Raw genomic sequence first — 19391 nt, forward strand, 5'->3', positions numbered from 1 at the left:
TCCTCCATAACAATTTAAGAGATGGATACATACTGAAAACAATTTCTTAAAGTAAGTGATGATATTGATTATTGGGTTGTCGTTTATTTTTTCACAGACTGTTTCTGCATTTTGGTGTAGTTTTTTAGTTAAATAATGGCATAGTATAAATTTTGGGTCTCAAACACACAGCTTATAACGTCAGCTGCTGGCCTCTGCGTGCCTCTGCGTGACGCTGACAACACAATCCAAGGACACACATTCGACTGAAATAAAGCACTGACGGATGCAGTTCCCTTGGTTGCGCCGTAATCGTCAAGGGTTCTACTATGCCTGCAAGCCACGTGTGCAGAAAAGAGGGCGCTGAGGGAACGAGGCAGGTGAAAAGAAGTTGGGGGTTTTTTGTGTGTATGTGCAGAACAGCATTACTTCAGGATGAGGACCAGGAAGGGGGAAATTAATACAAGATGAAGACAAGAATGGGCACGTTCTACAAGATGAGGACTTGGATGGGCACATTACTACAAGAAGGGGACCAGGATGGGACAGTACTACATGGAGCACATTATTACATGAAGGGGGCCGTGATGGGGACATTGCTACAAGAAGGGGACTAGGATGGGGCATTGGTACAAAATGAGGACCAGAATGGGGCACATTACTACAAGATGGGGGACTAGGATGGACACATTGCTAAAGGATGAGGACCAGAAGGGGGACATAACCACAAGATAAGGACCAGAAAGTGGAGATTACTACAAGATGGGGGACAAGGATGAGGCACATTACTACAAGATGTTGGCCAAAATTACTATATGGTGTCAATTGTAAAACAATTACTTACAAGAAGGGGATAAAATGTAAAAAGAAAGGCTAAATAAAATGTTAAAAATATTCAAAATAAAGCATTACTTTTTTTTTACTACTAAAAGTTATTTTATATATATATATATATATATATATATATATATATATATATATATATATATATATATATATATATATATATATATATATATATATATATATATATATATATATACAAAAAAGTGCACGTTTGTTAACGCCATATCCGTAACAACCTGAGCTATAAAACCTGTACCATAACCCATACAACAATGAATGCCATTTATAATAAATAAGCAAAAAGTGTTCTGAAAAACTAATCAAAAACTGTATAGAAATAAAATTATTTTATCACTAAAAATGTCACTTGTCGGTCAAAGAATGCGGACTCCCAAATTCAGTTTTTGGGGTTTTTTTTCTGTGCAACCCATATACCCAGGTGCGTTTGAGACCCCTGGTATATCTCGCCATGTGTTTTTTCCATCTGAGGTTGCCTTTACTAATTTTCTAAGGAAAGAGATGTTTTCTTTTCTTATGCTCTGATATGTAAAAACATAGAATTCAAAGTATAGTATGTTTTGCTTTTCTCATGACTCTCTTAAAATTATATTCTTTTTTTTTTTTTTTTTTTTTTTATAAAATTAGGGCCAAAAAAGTTAACTTATTCAAAACTGCAATATGTTTCTTATCCCAGTAAATAGTAGAAGCTTTATTCTGTCTACTGTAAACTAGCAGTTGTCTTTCTACTTTATAGTAGTCTATACTTTTTTGTATTGGAAGAAAAAAGAGAGAACCCGACTTTTAGCTTTAATCTTTGCACTGTTTTCCTGTATTTAGCCATTGCCTCTAAAACCATAGATTACAGATGGAATAATCAGCATAGACATATGGATATACTGTATGTACACACTCTGGCTAAATGTGGTTTTGGCTTCCTAAAATAACTTCCTAATATTCAAAGCAATTGAGTGCACCAGATTGAGTCACTGGGTCCGTCGAGAGTCAGCGGAAATAAAACATTGTGTAATTATTAGAGAGATGAACTTAGTTGAACCGTCCTTACATAGAAATATTTATTCTCCTCTCTAATCATGTGCAAATAGGGAGTCTGTATCTGCTACGCAGTGGTACTGTAATACTTGAAAGAATTTACCTTATTCTAATGAGGTTATATTTATATAATTTTATTGCAAACAAATGTAAACGGTAACCAACCCGCAGGTTTTTGCCCTCTACACATAATGGCGTTAGGATGCTGATTAAAATGATACCTTTAGTTGAGGAATCTGAGGCTTTATTGCAGAGCAAGTTTTGTCCAAACTTTCCAAAATGACGTAATTTGTGTACAGGCTTGAGCATCGGGGCAGGACTCTGTGGGTCAGGTCCTCTGTTATCTTTCCTCCTCCGCCATTACAGCTGTTGGCGGCGAGTGTGCATTGCTAATGTGACGTTATTTTCAATAAAATGGCGCCGTAATCCGCACATATGCGTATCGTGATCTCCGGTGCCATTTTATTGAATACTCTGTGGAGACGAATGAGAGCCTAGCCGCATGGCCAGATTGTTTTTGTTTGTCACTCAGCGCATGTGATGCCACTGCTCATAGTAATCTCCTAAGTGTCCTCCTTAAAATGGTTGCCGGACATCACAGTACACACATGCGCCGATTCTGGCACCATTTAGTTGAAGACAACATCACAATATCTATGCACATACATGCCAATAGCAGTAATGGTGACCGCACAAAATTTAAATAAAGAAAAGGAGGCAAGGCAGGAGGAGGATTGCTCAAATTGCATCATTTTGGAAAATTTGGACAAAGATTGCTCTGCATTAAAGCCTCAGATTTGTCAACTAAAGGTATCTTTTTTTTTTTTTTAACAGCATCCTAGCCCCATTTTGGCACTACCTCTAGTTTATAGGGCAAAAAATCTGCTGATTGGTTCCCTTTTAAAATGAATTAAAGGGGTGGTTTAAAAGCAATGCATTCCTCTCCTATCTATTTAGTCCCATAATCTGAGCATTCTAATATACCGTACTTGCTTTAAGAATTCCCTAACTATACTATCTAACAGCTACTGTGGTTTTTTTTTTCTATTTTCGATCTGATGACTATTCGTTTGATTACTAGTGACAGCACAGCCCATGAAACCAAGTCACTGATGATGCTTCGTTTCAGGGAGGGGTAGAGGCGGTGACAGTGACTGCAGCATCTTTCCCCTGATGATGTTTTGAATATCCCAGCATGCACTGGGGTACACAAACTAATCATCATCAGACAGGAAATAGAAAAAAAACACAGTAGCTACTAGATCGCATAGTTAGGGAATGGTAGGGAATTTTTAAAGCAAGTATATTAGAAAATAGATTAGATTATGGGACTAAATAGGTATTAAGTTAGGAGAAAACTATTTTGCTTTCACACTACCTCTTTAAGTCAATCTTAACTTGCACTTGACTTGTGCAAGACTTTGATATTCTGTAGTTGGATTGCCCTGTTTTATATGTTGGGAGAGATAGTGTAAAAGTGACAAAAACCCACATGTCTGATGGTGCACAAGAGAAAGCCATGTTAAAGCCAAATAAAAAAATAAGGGAGTATTACCTTGCCATAAGAGCATCAATATGCCAGTCTGTGATATATTTTTCAAGCTTGCTTTATTCATGATTTATTTACAAGCAGAAAGTAAATAAACAACCATGTTTGTGTAGACATTTCCACACGAATGCTGGCGCTTTATGTATATGCCCTTACAGTGTAATGGGTGATCTCAATTTAAACATTTCGCTATGATGTAGAACAGAAATGGGCATAGACTGGAAGTGTTGCCATATGGTTGTAGAAAATAAGCTGCTGAAGGCATAAGAGGCATTTACACTTCAAGATGATTGTGAACAAGTGTTGTTAAAAAGGTTTTTTTTACAATATTGCCGTGTAAACAGGCTGTCTATAATCTGATAAACGAGCAAAACTCTTGTTCATTTTGGTAATGGTCTTTTGAGCAGCACAAAAGATCATCGTTCATGGCGATACATCATCCTGTGTGCACAGGACTCGTGATGCCAAGAAACATTGTAGCATATGTGCACTGAGTGATCTAGTACGACCGTCGATCGGTAAAGGTTTATTGTGCACCTGATCAAGCCATATAAACGGAAATAAAAGGACTGCAAGTTATATTCTCATATTATTGATCATGTGTATTTTGGTAGGTGGAGTATTTATTGTTTGTCTGCCTATTTTGTGTTTTATCAGTCTTCATCCTAAGGTTAAACTGCTAAGTCTGTAAAGGCCACCACAAAACACCTAACAATAACAACATGTAAAAACGATGCGGCCCAACTAATAAAGAGTAAACCCTACAAGCTGTGTTCACCTTGCAGACTGACATTCAGCCAGTGTAAATATGATATTCACCATACACTTGCCTGCGTTTTCAGATGATAATTTGTTTGCAGCCTCAGAAATTTAGGATTAGCATTGCATAATGTTCTGTAAGACTGCAGCTACCTCTTAATGACCTTTTAGTTATAAAGCCTGTAATTCTTCTTGGTATTCTGATTTCTATAGTAACGGTAAGCAGGATAAATTCACATAACAAGCTGTACAGTTAGTGATGTGAACATCGTGTGTGCTTACCTGTTTAGTACTAATATTGGTGAATGATGTATTGACCTCTTAATTAAAGGAGTTTTCCGATGCTGTACAGTTTTTTTCTTAGACATGGATGTTTTGTAATACAACAACCAGAGGCATACTCTCCTTCCATCACCACTGTGGATCTAGGCCCGATAGTGATGTCAGCAACGTCTTGATTTTATTACAACGACTGAAGCCTCTGATTGCAAGACTGCTTCACCAAATGTTTCTCGGATGACGCACTCTTCTAATCACCTGACTACTGCAACTTATCACAGGTTTTAGAGGTCCATTTGACATCTGGACAGTGCTGACATTGCTTACGGAGACAGCAGTGTGGCCTGCACTGGATCTGCTAGGGTGACGGAAGGTGACTATGCCTTGGTTTGTTGTTATAAAAGGGTTATCAGAGATTCTATTTTTTTTCTAATGGGTCTAAGCACTTATCGGCAGGTGGTTGCTAACTACCTGCATGTTCTACCCTGTGACGATCTCTCTCAGCTCACAGTGGTCCCAGACCATACTGCTGTCCTGTTTCATCACATTGACAAAGCAGTTTCTTCTTATGCTCTGTTCTGTTGAAGGGGTGTCACTGCCGAGGTCATGTTGATTGACAACTGGCTCCCTGTAATTAGACAACAGGAAGCTGGATGTCAATCAACAGATCATAGCGGAAAAGAAAGAACTGATCTGTTGACATGACATCATAGGAAGAAAGAATATATACACTTTAACAATATCTATTCCTAAGAAAAAAAAAATTTCAGAGATGTACAATCATTCAGGTGTCTTTTATCCTATTTTAACTTAAGGTGTTGCATTGTGCATTGTATTTTGAAATAGTGAATGCTGATGAAAAGTAATATGCAATCTGATTTATTTACCACTTTAAGGTGATGTCCACTACTTTTGTAATGACCTATTTTGTATGTGAATGTGAAGACATACATAACAAAACACCATAGCTTTGTACATTGTTTAGTGACTATAGATTTCAAAAAGATCCCCTCGGAATGGTAAAAGGCAAATCCCCATCCATCAGGGTCAACAGTGGCACAAGAAAAAAACAGAACTTTAACAATATACAGTATATGCTTTATTACTTGCAAAAATCAAAATAATCGCTTTTACATAACTAGGGTCTGTGTGCAAAATATAAATATAAATAAGTTTTCCCCAGGGAGGCTATACAAAAAAGGATCTAAAATATGGGGCCATGCAGGATAACCAGTTGAAAGATGAGCTCTATACGTGAATCAATACAAAATAATCAAAAATAATCAAAATAATGTGTAAATTACATTTTTTGAGAAAACCTAAGATGAGTATCCAAAAATAAACAAATATAAAACATGCCCAAAAAATAATGAAAAAGGGGAATAATCAATAAATGTCCAGTGTTATATTAAAGTTCCTTGTGCCATAATATTTGGAAAACCCATGAAAAGTAATAAGTAATAAAGCATACACTTTTTTATAGTTCTGTTGTTTTTCTTGTGCTACTGTTGACCGTGATGGATGGGGATTTGCCTTCCACCATTCTGAGGGGGTCTTTTTGAAATCTATAACTTTTTGGGTGACACCTTAAGGTGGTGTCACACACAGCGACGACGACAACGACATCGCTGCTAAGTCGCCATTTTCTGTGACGTAGCAACGACCTCAACAGCGACGTCACTGTGTGTGACACATAACGATCAGACCCCTGCTGCGAAATCACTGCTCGCTCCTGAATATTCCAGGTCATTTTTTGATCGCTGCTATCCCGCTGCGCCATGGTGATAAGCTCAGCATCCTTGTGTTTGATACCGCAGCAGCGACGGTCGCGACGACGCTGAAGGCAGTGACATAGGACTGAAGGCAGGACAAGGGTGTGTTTTTGCGGTGTATTTTGCAACGCCCCTACGACACCGATTGGTGGTTACAACAGCGTTCCGATTGGGTACCTTGCCGAAGGCGTTACAGTGATTTCATTTTTTAAGTTCCATTCTTTGTTCCACTTAGTAGATTGTCTGGTGTCGCTTTTGTGTCGTTCTTTGTGGATTTAAATTAAATGAAATAAAATGAATGAAAGCACTACTGCGTCTTCCTTTGTTTGGCACTGTCACCCAATCAGGTAACGCTGTAGCGATCACCAATCGGAACAGAGGGGCGTGAAAAGAGACAACGCAAAACATATCTAGGGGTAAACACCACACCTCTATCAAGGTCGGAGTTGTCGCATAGCGACGCGTGTGACACCGCACGACGACCGTCGAGGTCGCTATGATCGCTGCTCCATCGCTGCTTAAAATTACATGTTTGACAGCTTACTAGCGATCATCTAAGGTCGCTGTTACGTCACAGGAAATGGTGACGTAACAGCGATGTGTGTTAACCCAGCTTTATATAGGGAGTTTTGATGTAGCATTGTTTAGTGACTGCAAATTAGCTACAGTTGAATAGAGTAGAAGCTGATCTTTAGTACTAGACAACAGCCACTAAACAATGTACAGACCTCTGTTCTACTCTACTGTCTACATTTGTAAAAGGTGATAGATAACAGCTGATTGGTGCGGGTACGGGGTGTTGGACCTCCACCGATCCTATAACCCTTTTTCTTAACCCTAATGCTGAACTGTCCTAGTTTCACTTCAATAATCGCGTCACGCTATCCCTCTGCGCTTGAGTGACAGCTGTAGTATCTAGCAAGGAGACTAGTGGTCACCTAAAAGCAGAGGAGAGATGTTGTAAAGTGCATATTGCAGAAAGTGGAGAGCACTTCAGTGTTGGGCACCACCTTCAGAACTCTTGTGGGAATTGTGCACAATTAATACTTCTCTTTCATAGTGATGCTAATAATAGTAATACCATGCACAAAGGTATGTTGAACCTACTGTCCAGGTCTCCAGCCAAGCACGATCAGCAGTAATGTCCTCAAAACTGCTGAGAGACTCTCTATAACTGGTTACTTGCTTTTAATTTCCCCTAATCACTTGACTGTGCTCTGGTCATTTTAATGTGACATAGCAGACATGGCATTCATTCCTAATAGAAAGGATCACAAGATAACAAACTTTCAGATGTTCTACATATTACTTCTGTTAAATCTTGCTTTATATTTCAAAAATACAAAAAGAAATTTCATGTGTATTGATTTGGACCATCAGAACATTTTCTTTGTGCTTCGGGGGGGGGGGGCTATTGGTCTCTGGTACTGGATTGAGGATCCTAAATTACGTCATTTATAATTTTTTTGTTAATAGTACTTTTTGGTAAAGGAGGTGACCAGGTGAAATGACACTTAGCCCTATGTGTGTGTGTAAAGTCATGTGCACAGGTCCTATACAAGTGTGTGTATTGGAAAGCTTTGTGCACTTGGTATGGGCTCCCCTTTGAGACATCATATTTCTTGGGCACAATACCTTAATAGCACAACATGTGATGGAATCAGCCCTCATAGTCTTTCACATGGATTCCATTTAATTCAGCAAGAAGCTTTACCTTTCCAATATTTGTAAGCACGCTCTGTGATAGGTTAAGTCCAGACAAGCCCAGAACGTTTGGGTCCAGTGATGTCTGCAAATTACGGATATGACTGGCTGTATGTGCTCGTCCAGATAGCACTAGCCTGGTTCATAGGTACAGTCAATGTTGCCAACTTGAGTTTTTATTTTTTCTGGACAGCTTCTAAAAAAATTATGGACAGACAATATTTTTTACAGACATATTGGAAAACCACAATAAACCATTATGATTATAAGTGATCCATGTCTACGGCCCATAATTCTGATAGGGAGACATCAGCTGCATTCATTGTAAACTGTAAAATGATAATTATAGAAAATAATCTGTATAGGTTTTTTCAGTTTCAAAAAAACTCCTTTTTTTTTTCTTTTTACGGACAGGGCAAAAAGTGCTCTATATTTAGACTCATGAATATTTTACAAGGTTCGCAACCCAGTGGTCCATGAGGGAAAATCACCTCTGTATGGGTCCATTGCAGGCTACAGTTGCTGTAATAGTCATTTCTACAAATCCATAATACATTCATTCATGAACCATTACTTTGTGTATATAACTATGTATTAGTCTTGCCCATATAAAAATGATTTTCATTCCACAAAGAGGGCATATGTAATAAGGATTCACCATATCCACAGAGTGTATGGAATAATATATAACAATCCACAAATGCATGAATTGCATAGTGCTTTATGTTCATACACTTTCCTAGACTAATGTAGTATCTTAAAGCAAGAACATGCAGAATAATTCACTCTTTCAGCAACAGCACTGGCATCTGCTGACTGTAACTCAGAGGAAACGATGCATAAAGAAAGAACTGACCCACTAAAAGAATTAATCAAGGACAGAGTCCAAAGTAAAAATCGTGCTAAAGAAATATTTTCAGCATAGTGGATTAAGCTGTCTGCTTGTGATGTTTTATCTATGGTTATTCCATAGCTCTTGTTTGGTAGCTGTAGAATAGAAATTCCACAAAGAATGCCATTTGAAGGATGATTCATGCATTCACCACTCACCACTCTGATTACCTGCTGCTTACTTTCTTATTAGTTTTTATGCAAAATAAATTGATTTTACAGCAACACTAATTTTTATTTTTTTACTTTTAAGTGAGAATTTTTGTAATATTTAGCTGTGTTATATATTGTGGGGCTTTTTTTTTTTTTTTACATATTTGAGGGAACTAAATAATAAAACGCAAAAAAAAAAGTCCAGACCCGTAGAATCCTCAGCAGGTGTGAAGTGGCCATCTGACCAGTTCCTTGTTTTGCTAATACCTCTATGGCCTGTTACCTTTGCTTTAATAATGTTGGAATGAAGACAATTTTTTGTCGCATTTGGTGAGTGGCGAGGGAATTTTTCTAATGTTTAAGCATCTGAGCACATCCTTGCAAACCAAGGTAATGTAAATGTTTGCAGACAACGCCTGATAACTGGCCCATAATAGAGAAGGGTTGGAAACATAGAGCACATAACAGATGTGACTGCTCTGTGTGCTCGTCTGCATAGCACTAACCTAGTTTGTAGGTCATAGGATGTATACCAAGTCTAAGGGTACCATCTCACTAAACGACGTACCAGTGATTCCGACCACGATACAACTTGGTCAGGATCTCTGATACATCGCTACAGGGTCGCTAGTGATCTTCCCAATGACGCAGCAATGATACGGCGGTCGCTGGGACCCTGTCACATAGCACGATTCAAATCTTGATTAGTAACATAGGCATGCATCTACATTGCCTTTTCCACACCCCCTCTGCTCTGATTGGTGGTCGTAACTGTATTGTGACTGGGCAGCCTTGCCTTTAGAGAAGGCAACATAATAGCGCTTCCATCCTTCTCCATCCTTGTCCATCCTACAGTCCCGATGCAGAATGGACTGTATTACAATCTGCTGCTACACGCAGTCCGGGACAAGTGAATTTAGCCCTCTGAAATGTACTGCGATCTACAAGCCAGAACAGAGGATGGAAGTGGCCAATCCAAACGCAGTAGCGATAACCAATCGGAACAGAACAGAGAGGGCACGGAAAACAACGAAGATGCACGCCTACGTGAGTCGCGAACGAGGTTGTTGGGTAAGGTGTCACACACCGATGCTGCCCTGCGGGAGTCCCGACGACTATAAAATGAACCAGAAAAGTTTGTAACGATCAGCGATTTCACAGAGGGGCTGTCTATAAGAGCCCAGACTGCTGTGTAGAACATAAAAAAAACCTTATATAATACTCACCTAAACCGGTCGCTGTGGTGGATGTGGCTCAAATGGGCGTATTCGTCCTCTGGTGCCGACGTCTCCTCTTTCGGCCATCTTTGTCCTCCTTCTGAAGCCGGGGTACATGACGCGTTCTACGTCATACACACTCGCCGGTCCCACCCATGCGCACTAAAATACTTTGATCTGCCCTGCTCAGGGCAGACCAAAGTGCGCCTGCTCAGGACCTGAATGCCGGCGAGTGTGTATGACGTCGGACGCGTCATGCACTGCGGCTTCAGAAGATGGAGGACAAACATGGCCGAAAGAAGAGGCGCCGACACCTTAGGACGAAGACGCCCATTTGACCCACATCCACCGCAGCGACCGGTTTAGGTAAGAATTATAAAGTGTTTTTTATGTAGTCACAGCGGCCTGGGCTCTTATATACAGCATGTTAGAATGCTGTATATATAAGCCTACTGGGCCTGGCCGCAGCTTATAGGCCGATAAACCGATGACCGGTTCCCTTTAAGGTGTAGTAGTAAGTGTTCAGGTGAGTCTTACCAAAATCACTTAATAGTGGATCGTATGTTATTTTCCTGCAGCTTTATACTAGAGGAGCTTCTGCCTATTATACAGTATCATAAAATGTGGTTTCTGCTGAGAAGAATTTCTACAGAATTAGATGTCAGTTTCTTCTAAGTCTCAATTGCCAGAATGAAAACTGCAAAGAATTTTTTCATAAAAATAGTAAAAAAACAAACAAAACACACACACACACACAATAAAATGCTTAAAATTAAAAATGTTAAAACAATATTTAAAGCACCGCTCCAGTTGTTGTCTTTTTGGTTTTTTTTTTTCGTTTTTTTTCACCGCTGGAGTGGTGCTTTAAACCTAAGTTCCCTGCTCCCAGTCTTAAACTCTCCCTCCGGTGTTTTCATCCTTTTTCAGAGCAGCTCTGGTCCCACGTTGCTATCTCGTGTTAACTTTTTACTAGTTTAAAGTGAGGAGTTACATCAAAACTTCTCAATGCAAGTCTATGAGAGCAAGAATGAGGCTGTCATAGACTTGTATTGAGTTGTGACCTCCGGCGTCCTTCATTAAATACTGAAGCTACCAGCAGGTCACAAATCATTGAGACCAACCATATTGTCTGTTAAAACAGATGAAGAAGATGCTGGAAGGTGTATAAGATGGGGCAGGGGGCTTAGATGTAAAGCATCATTTCAGCGGTGAGATATAGCACCACTGCAATGTGTTTTTTAACATAAGTAAATAATAATATTCTGATTTCAATTGTTAGAAAACTATACCCCCCCCCTTCCCTTTTTGGAAGTAGAGCACATTCAACCTCTCTTATACTCCTATGTTACTTGTTTTACAAACAAGCCTCCATACCTGGCGTGAGATTTCATCTAAACATGCCTTAAAAACGCATATCTGTTAGATGCTTGGAATATATGATCCCGTATATTTGTCTTACTCTCTGGACAGGTAATGGGATCAATGCTTTCGACTCACTATAAAATTTACTTGAAGAATTTCTTCTCCCTGAACATCACTTCTTTCAGATCCTTTAAATTAGAAGTCTCATATCTTCTTGCCCAGTTGTACACTGGAGTCTAATCCCTTCTGACATATAAAACTTTATTCCCTCTAAAAAGGTTCTATTTCCTATAATATATTAAACTTCCTATCGGCTAGCCTGAAACTACCTTCTGTATTCAAATGGAAACAAGATATTGGGTTTTCATATATGAATTTACAGTGCAAACAAGTAATATCCTGGACTAGCAAATGTTTTTCATGTACTAATTGCTTGGAATTGTCTAGGAAAATTAGGCTTGGACGGTACCATACTCCGAGGCTTGTCAGGAGGCATTCCTTTTATCAACCCTTTATTGGGTATCAACCCAAACCCCCTCATTATTGAATATTGGGCTAACAGATTTACCCTATTCTTCCATGTGGCTCATTTTACATGCCCCAAAGGGTACTTTACACGCTGCGATATCTGTACCGATATCGCTAGCGAGCGTACCCGCCCCCGTCGGTTGTGAGTCACGAGCAAATCGCTGCCCGTGGCGCACAACATCGCTAACACCCGTCACACGGACTTACCTTCCCTGCGACCTCGCTCTGATCGGCGAACCGCCTCCTTTCTAAGGGGACGGTTTGTGCGGCGTCACAGCGACGTCACACGGCAGCCGTCCAATAGCAGAGGAGCGGCGGAGAGCAGCCGGAACATGCCGCCCACTTCCTTCCTTCCTCATTACCAGTGGACGAAGGTAAGGAGATGTCCGTCGTTCCTGCGGTGTCATACACCGCGATGTGTGCTGCCACAGGAACAATGACCAACATCATACCTGCTGCAGCAACGATATTTGGAAAAGGAGCGACGTGTCAACGAGGAACGATTTTTCACGTTATTGCGCTCGTTGATCGTCGCTCCTTGGTGTCACACACTGCGATGTCGCTAACGGCGCCGGATGTGCGTCACTAACGACGTGACCCCGACGATATATCGTTAGCGATGGCGCAGCATGTAAAGCACCCTTAACCTAAGCTAGACATTGCCTAACCTCTAAATGGAAAACTCAGAGTATTCCAGCTCTTTCTGAACTATATTGGAGGGTTAACTTGTACATGCAACAAGCTCATTTGCTGTCAGTATTTTATTCATTATTAAACGGTAATTAAAAAAACGCTGGTCTCTAAGTCTGTTATCAGTCTCTTGTTCCCCCATGATAGTTAGAATTCTTAAGATATCTAAGATGCCTATTTTGTTATTCTCGTCTATACGGCCCTGAAGAGCAATATTTGATATTGCTTGTGTGTTATGTGTAATATTTGAACCTTGTGCTTCCGTGCTAAATGTAGTAAAATAATGTGCTCCAATCTAATTATTTCAAGAAGAAGCTGTTTTCTCTTTATTTTCTGCTTTTTGTTTTATTACTTTTGTATGCATATATTAGACTTCAGTAAATATGATTAATTTAATGGTTAACAAAAAAAATAAACACAGCTGTAGTAATCAAGTCTCAAGTCCAGGAATAATTTTGATAATTTTTAGGCAGCTTCAGTGATTATTTCTTAAAAACTTCCATCATTCTGAGCAGTTTTTTTAGTGTTATAGACTTGTCAACTACTTGTCTGATTTAATATGTATTACTGTGTATTGTATAAAGTCTAGTATTGACAAATCCTGTATAAAGTTACTGTGTTTCCCCGAAAATAAGACAGGATTTTATATTATTATTTTTTGTGTCGAAAAATTGGCTAAGGCTTATTTTCAGGGGCTGTCCTATTTTTTTTTCTTCCATGAACAACAATCCACATTTATTCTTGAACAAAAAAAAAATCAACATTTACTCAAATATACTCATATTACATTCTGGAACATCAACATAAATCTCCAAACCCTGTGTGTAACATGTATGTATCTATCTGTCTATCTATCCCTATCATGCTGGGGATTATTTTCGGGGTAGGTCTTATTTTCGGGGAAACACTGTATTACATGTATGTACAGTTTATTTGAGATTTTTGGGTGGTGGTTTTGCTATTTGAAAACTTTTTTGTAATCCATGTATAACTCTCAATCGTCATTGTATCTTCAGTGAATAAAGAAATGTTTTTTTCCATTAGCGCCATATAGAACTTGTAGTGCAGACAGTGAAAGATGTATCTGCAGGACAATCTGAAGTAACACCGTTATTTTCTCTATGGGAAAGTCATTTTCTGCCATGATCTCTCTATGCCTTTATTTAAATAAAGTAATTGTGTGGTTTGTGGTGATATCTATTACTGTCAAGTAGCTGGAGCGCTCTGCCCTCTGCTGCTACAAAAACCAAACAAGTTCATTCATTGATCCCTTTAGAGGTCAATATGGATTTTATGACTAGAGTTTTTCTCAGCAAGAATTTGACATCCGTGCAGAAAGGATACAAAGCCGAAATATACTGTAGAAGCTCTTGTCATATGCAGTAAAATTCTCAATTAAAATTCCAAAAAGAATCAACCCTGTACCAGGCTAGTAAGATGCCACATTGGTAGGTTTTCAACATTTAATAATAAAGCCTGGAAATCTCCATTTCCACATTTCACAACTCCAAGATCCCTCATCGCCTTTATTTCCTCTCAAAACAATTATTTCTGGAAAATAATCTAATATGCATGGCTTTGCAAGGTTTCATATTAGGACTATCTCTTACCAGATTAGCCGAGGTTATACCTTATTAATGCCTATTTAAAGCACACTGTTCTAATGTTTGGTTGGCAGGCTTTTTCTGTAGGTTTAGATAATATTTTTATCTTTGGTAAATGATTGCTATTCAATGTCTGATCTAGTTACTTGAATGTCTGATTACATATTTTTTCCTTGTCTTGCAGAGATAGGATGCGCCAGTCTGCCATGTATGAGCTGTGCCAAAGTATGCAGCAGATAAGTCTGGAGTTTAATCGTTTGCAGCTAACATTTGAGGAATATACAATCATGAAAGTTTTGCTGCTACTTAGCACAGGTAAACTTATGTATGCTTATTCTTACCCATCATGTGTTCTTTATTAAAGATGAGCAAACCTTTGGAGGGTCTGTTTGCCGGCAATAAAGAAACCGAACCTCCACGTGTCCAAACCTTGCCCGAGGAGGTTTGGAAACAGTGATGGGCAGTATGAGTCTCCGCCCACATACAGCCAGCCATTAGCAGATCATTTCCAGGGGAGGGTGGGTGATTATTTTCATATTTTTTTTTGGGGGGGGGGGTGTTCCACACTGTATGTGTACACGCTGTTGTTATTCCCAGTGTGAGCTGTCCAAACACTGCAAGCGGCTCGCACTGGGCTGAGCACAGCGTTGCTTGTGTGAGTTAAGTTCGCATCTTAAGCATTCAAACTCCGAATCCAAGCCCTATGTTTTTAAGTTGGTGTTTGGTTCGAAAACCGAACCCGAGGTTCACTCATCTCTATTCTTTATCTTTATAATGCTACATTCCCACATTCATATGTGATGTCCTAGGTTGACTTGAGCAGACTCGTTGAAGTTCGGGTTCGGTAGGTTCAGCCGGACTTAAGATAAACTTCAGTTCTTGACTTGAACCGCACTGGAAGTAACTGATTAGGCAGTTCGGCTCTACGCCAGCCATAGACACAGCACTTCTGGGGCAGGTGGGATTTATTTTTTTTGGGACACACTACATCTGATAATTGTGTTTTTACCCCCAGTAGCCATTGAAACACTGCAAGTGGCTCTCACTGGGCTGAGCATTGAGCGTACCCGAGCACAGTGATGCTCAATCGAGTGGTTTGCATACATAAAGCACCCGATATCGGAATTTGAACACTGATTTTTTTGTAAAGTCTGTGTTCGGTACGACCACCGAACTTTACTGTTCGGATTCGCTCATCTCTAGTCCGCTTGTTTCCTGTGTTGTTTTTTTTTTTTTTCCTCTGACAGCACGATGACCAATAGTGTTTCATTGATCCATGCACACATCAGATTTTAAAAAACGGGTCCTGTACTCTGGTCTGTGAGGCTCCGAGCTTGTCTTATTCCCATCCATTAAAATCTATGAGGATCCATGAAACGCAGATGAAACTAAGAAAACAGACTTTATACTTCAAAGTTCTATCCAAGCTTCATCTGTTTTTAACTAAACTATTAAGTCAATGGATAAAGAGTTCAGCTGTCTGCCAGTTTCAATGGGAAAAAAAGGAGGTGAGAAAAAAAGCCAATGCAACTAGGACAACACCTGATACAAATTAGTCCATTTCTGTTGGATGGTAACACTCACATGGACGTGTGAACGTTGCCTTAGGGTGTTTTTGGGAAACAAGCCAGTGCCTTTTTGTTACAGTTTCTTGGGCCAACACCACTTCTCGTTCCTGTTGGATCCACTTCTGAGTTTGGCTCAAAAACACTTTTCATGTAATGTATGCAGATTTGTAGCCATATCCAGAGCAGGAGGTTTTTCTTTTCAACTTACCCTTATAGTTCAGAAAAGGTGGCATTGATTGGAAAGCAATAGCAATTTCCTAAAGTTACGTTGCTCGTTTTTCCCTCTTGCTGCATTATATGAGATTACACTGTTATTATGGATTATATATTACATAGGCAGAAACAGGTCTATGTTAAAATATAGACTGCCTCACATATTCAACATTTGTTGCATTGTGGTAAGGTTTTTGGGTCCATGCCTTTTTTTTCTAAGTAGCATGCTCAGGGTATGCCATTTTTTCCCATAGATTTTTGTACAGGAAAAAATAACAGAAAATAATGTATTTTCTTCACACGCATAATGCTGTGAAAAAAATCTGTATGTGAAGGATAGTTGCTATTGTTTGTTAGGCGTCTAGGGGCATTACAACATAGCCGATGCTTTGTCCCTTAGAGTAAGCAGCATAGTATACTTTGTCAGTTTGTAAATCATAAAGGAAAAAAAATATTGTATCGTATAAAAAGAGAAAGCTAATGAATGTTTTCTCTGTGAGACGTGTGGGTGGGATGAAAAGGGCAAAGTTAAATGGAACTTGTTCAATTTATTTTTGTGGCGATAAGCTTATAAAGGGCCTTTTATCTGCTAAAAAGTCTTTAATCTGACTGCTTTTCAAAACCCCCTCTTCTGTAATAACACACTTCACAGAAAATATGACCGGTTGAGTCAGCAAAAAGAAGGCGTACATCTTATCTGCATATCGAATTGTATCTAACCATCATTCAGTGGCCAGGAGCATCTTGTGAAGTTATGGTGGGTTTAATCCTGGAATGGACCTTCTTTAGGTATATTTTGGCCTTTAAAAAAAAAACAGGGAAGAGCACTAAACTTAAATCTGAACAGCGGGACAGTAATAAAGCACTCATTTTACAGATATCCTGGTTGAAATTCCATGAAATATTTACACATATTCCAAAAGTGTATTTATTCTGCACAATTATCATGAACAAGTGTTTCCATCAATTGTAGCAGTGCATTCTTGGCCTGTGTAAACAGGACCTATGTTGCCGAGAACAATGGCAGCCTGTGAGCACTGAGCTATTTATTACTGATCATTCAGTGCACATCTGAAGCCGTGTTGGCCTGTGTAAGCCGGCTGTTAAACAACTATCGACTGGCAAGCATGTTGGCAGTGGTTTAACGCTGTGATTACTGTTGTGCAAATAGACCTTTAGGCTGGGTTCACCTGTGGTGGCCATCTTGAACTTTTCCTGTATTTTTTTTTTCCATTATTTTGGAAAACTGTGATAAACCACCTCAACCCCCACCAGATAGCTCATGTAGATGGATCAGAGCCTCCATTCATTGCAAAATAGGCTCCATGAGGCTTCAGAACCTTTTATGTACAGAGATTTTCTTCCCTAGTGAGTCAGTAACTACTTAACTGAACGTTATCAGCAGATTTCAATTTAAAATATAATGCAATCTAGAATTAAATCAATCCGATCCAATGACAGGGTTCAGCTGCAGAAAAGTGTTTGATAACTACAGCTGATCCGGAAGATTGTATTATTCTTAAAAAGATATATAGCTGTGATATACGTCACTCTGTAGGTGAATATGGTGCCCGGATAGGAAACCACTCTATGTACAAATAAGAAAAGGAATCTGTCACGAAGTTATTCAAGAGATATAGATTTTAACTCCCTTCACATCCTTGGACGTACTAATACATCCAAAGTTGTGCCCCTCTTTTTCAAGGTTGCTTGCGCCGCGAGCCCACGTTTCACCACACGTGATCTGATCTGAGCCTCTAAAATTAATTTAATCAGTAAAGGGTGTAACGAGAAAAAAAATCAAAACCCCAGAATTAAATTTTTTTGAGTCGCTGCTACATTGTAATAAGAGGCAATCAAAACGTTGTATCTTCACCAAAAGGGTAAATTTAAAAACGTCATCTCGGGACACAAAAAACAAGCCCTCATACAGCCACAGATCCCGAAAAATTATGTTACGTGTCTCGGAAAATGTGCAAAAAGCGCAATTATTTTTTCTGAAATTTCTTTCACCACTTAAATAAAAAAACAAACAAACTACAATATCTGCAAACCCATATTAATCTGAGGAATCATTCTGCCAGGTCAGTTTTACCATCTAGCGAATGTGGTAAATAACCATTCTGGAATTACACTTTTTTTGCAATTTAATCGGACTTGAAATTTTTTTTCCCATTCTCCAGTACAATATTTGTCAGGGTGAAGGGTGTCATTCAAAAGTACAACTCATCCCACAAAAAACAAGCCCTCATATGGCTTTGACGGAAAAATACAAAAGTTCACTCTTTGAAGAAATGGAGGTAATAACGGAAAATTGCCCGGTGGTGGATCGGTTAATGGATATCGCAATCCTGAAATATGTCACGCTTCAGTCAACACTACCTTCTTCTAGCGCATTACAGACAGGAAACTATATGCAATAGCGTTGATACGATAGGAATAGATGCCCAGGGGAATTTTGTACTGCCCATTTTTGCAATTCGCCTTTTTTTTCCCCCTCTACTTATTTGTGTTGTTCCAATACACACAAAGGAAATAAACATGTGTATAACAAAACATGTCATTGCAATTATTTTCGGGAAAAATATGTAATTTTCTGGAACAATTTCAAGGGTGCCAACACTTTTGACCATGACTGTCTTTAGTGTTGTCCCATGAAAAGATATAATAAAATATTTACAAAATGTGAGAGGTGTACTCACTTTTGCAATATACTGTATATATGTATATAATATGAGGGAGATAGCTATATGAATCTAATCATGTGTATATATAAGTTAATTTCATCTGTGAAAGAAATAACCATATTACTTCCAACATGTTAATGTGAATCCAGTAGAAGCTGATGGAAGTGTATATTGGTGTTGTGGTTGGGCAGTATTATGTTACCCACATTTGTGGATGGTGACTTATTTGTAAAGTTTTATTTGTATTCACAAACCATGAAATAGAAATGGCTAAACATTGTGTGTTTTCTGCCTTTTACATACATTGTTTCATGTACTTTCTATCCTATTGGGAATTGGACGTTCTCCAGATAAATAGTACAACAGTGTTTAATAAACCCAATACAGGAATCTGGGAACTCTTCCAGAATTTAGTTTCAACTTAGTTCAGTTTGTTTGTAGGATTCCCTTCTATTTTATTTTCCAGTTGAAATAATATTGGTGCAACACTGAAAACACTGTATACTAACAGAAAATTAGTGTAGGGAGCATTGAAATGAC

General features: G+C 38.9%; 1 protein-coding gene across 2 annotated transcripts in view; it reads left to right on the forward strand.

Annotated features, from left to right (window-relative positions):
* The window catches only part of NR3C2 (nuclear receptor subfamily 3 group C member 2), a 468973-nt gene that overhangs the window by 413840 nt on the left and 35742 nt on the right, over window positions 1-19391 (forward strand). For both annotated transcript variants that reach the window (XM_075347997.1, XM_075348004.1), the window contains exon 7: window positions 14568-14698. In XM_075347997.1, coding sequence (XP_075204112.1) covers window positions 14568-14698 — 131 coding nt within the window. The remainder of the gene's footprint in view (window positions 1-14567; window positions 14699-19391) is intronic.

Source organism: Anomaloglossus baeobatrachus, chromosome 1, assembly GCF_048569485.1.
Source record: "Anomaloglossus baeobatrachus isolate aAnoBae1 chromosome 1, aAnoBae1.hap1, whole genome shotgun sequence".
NCBI lineage: Eukaryota > Metazoa > Chordata > Amphibia > Anura > Aromobatidae > Anomaloglossus > Anomaloglossus baeobatrachus.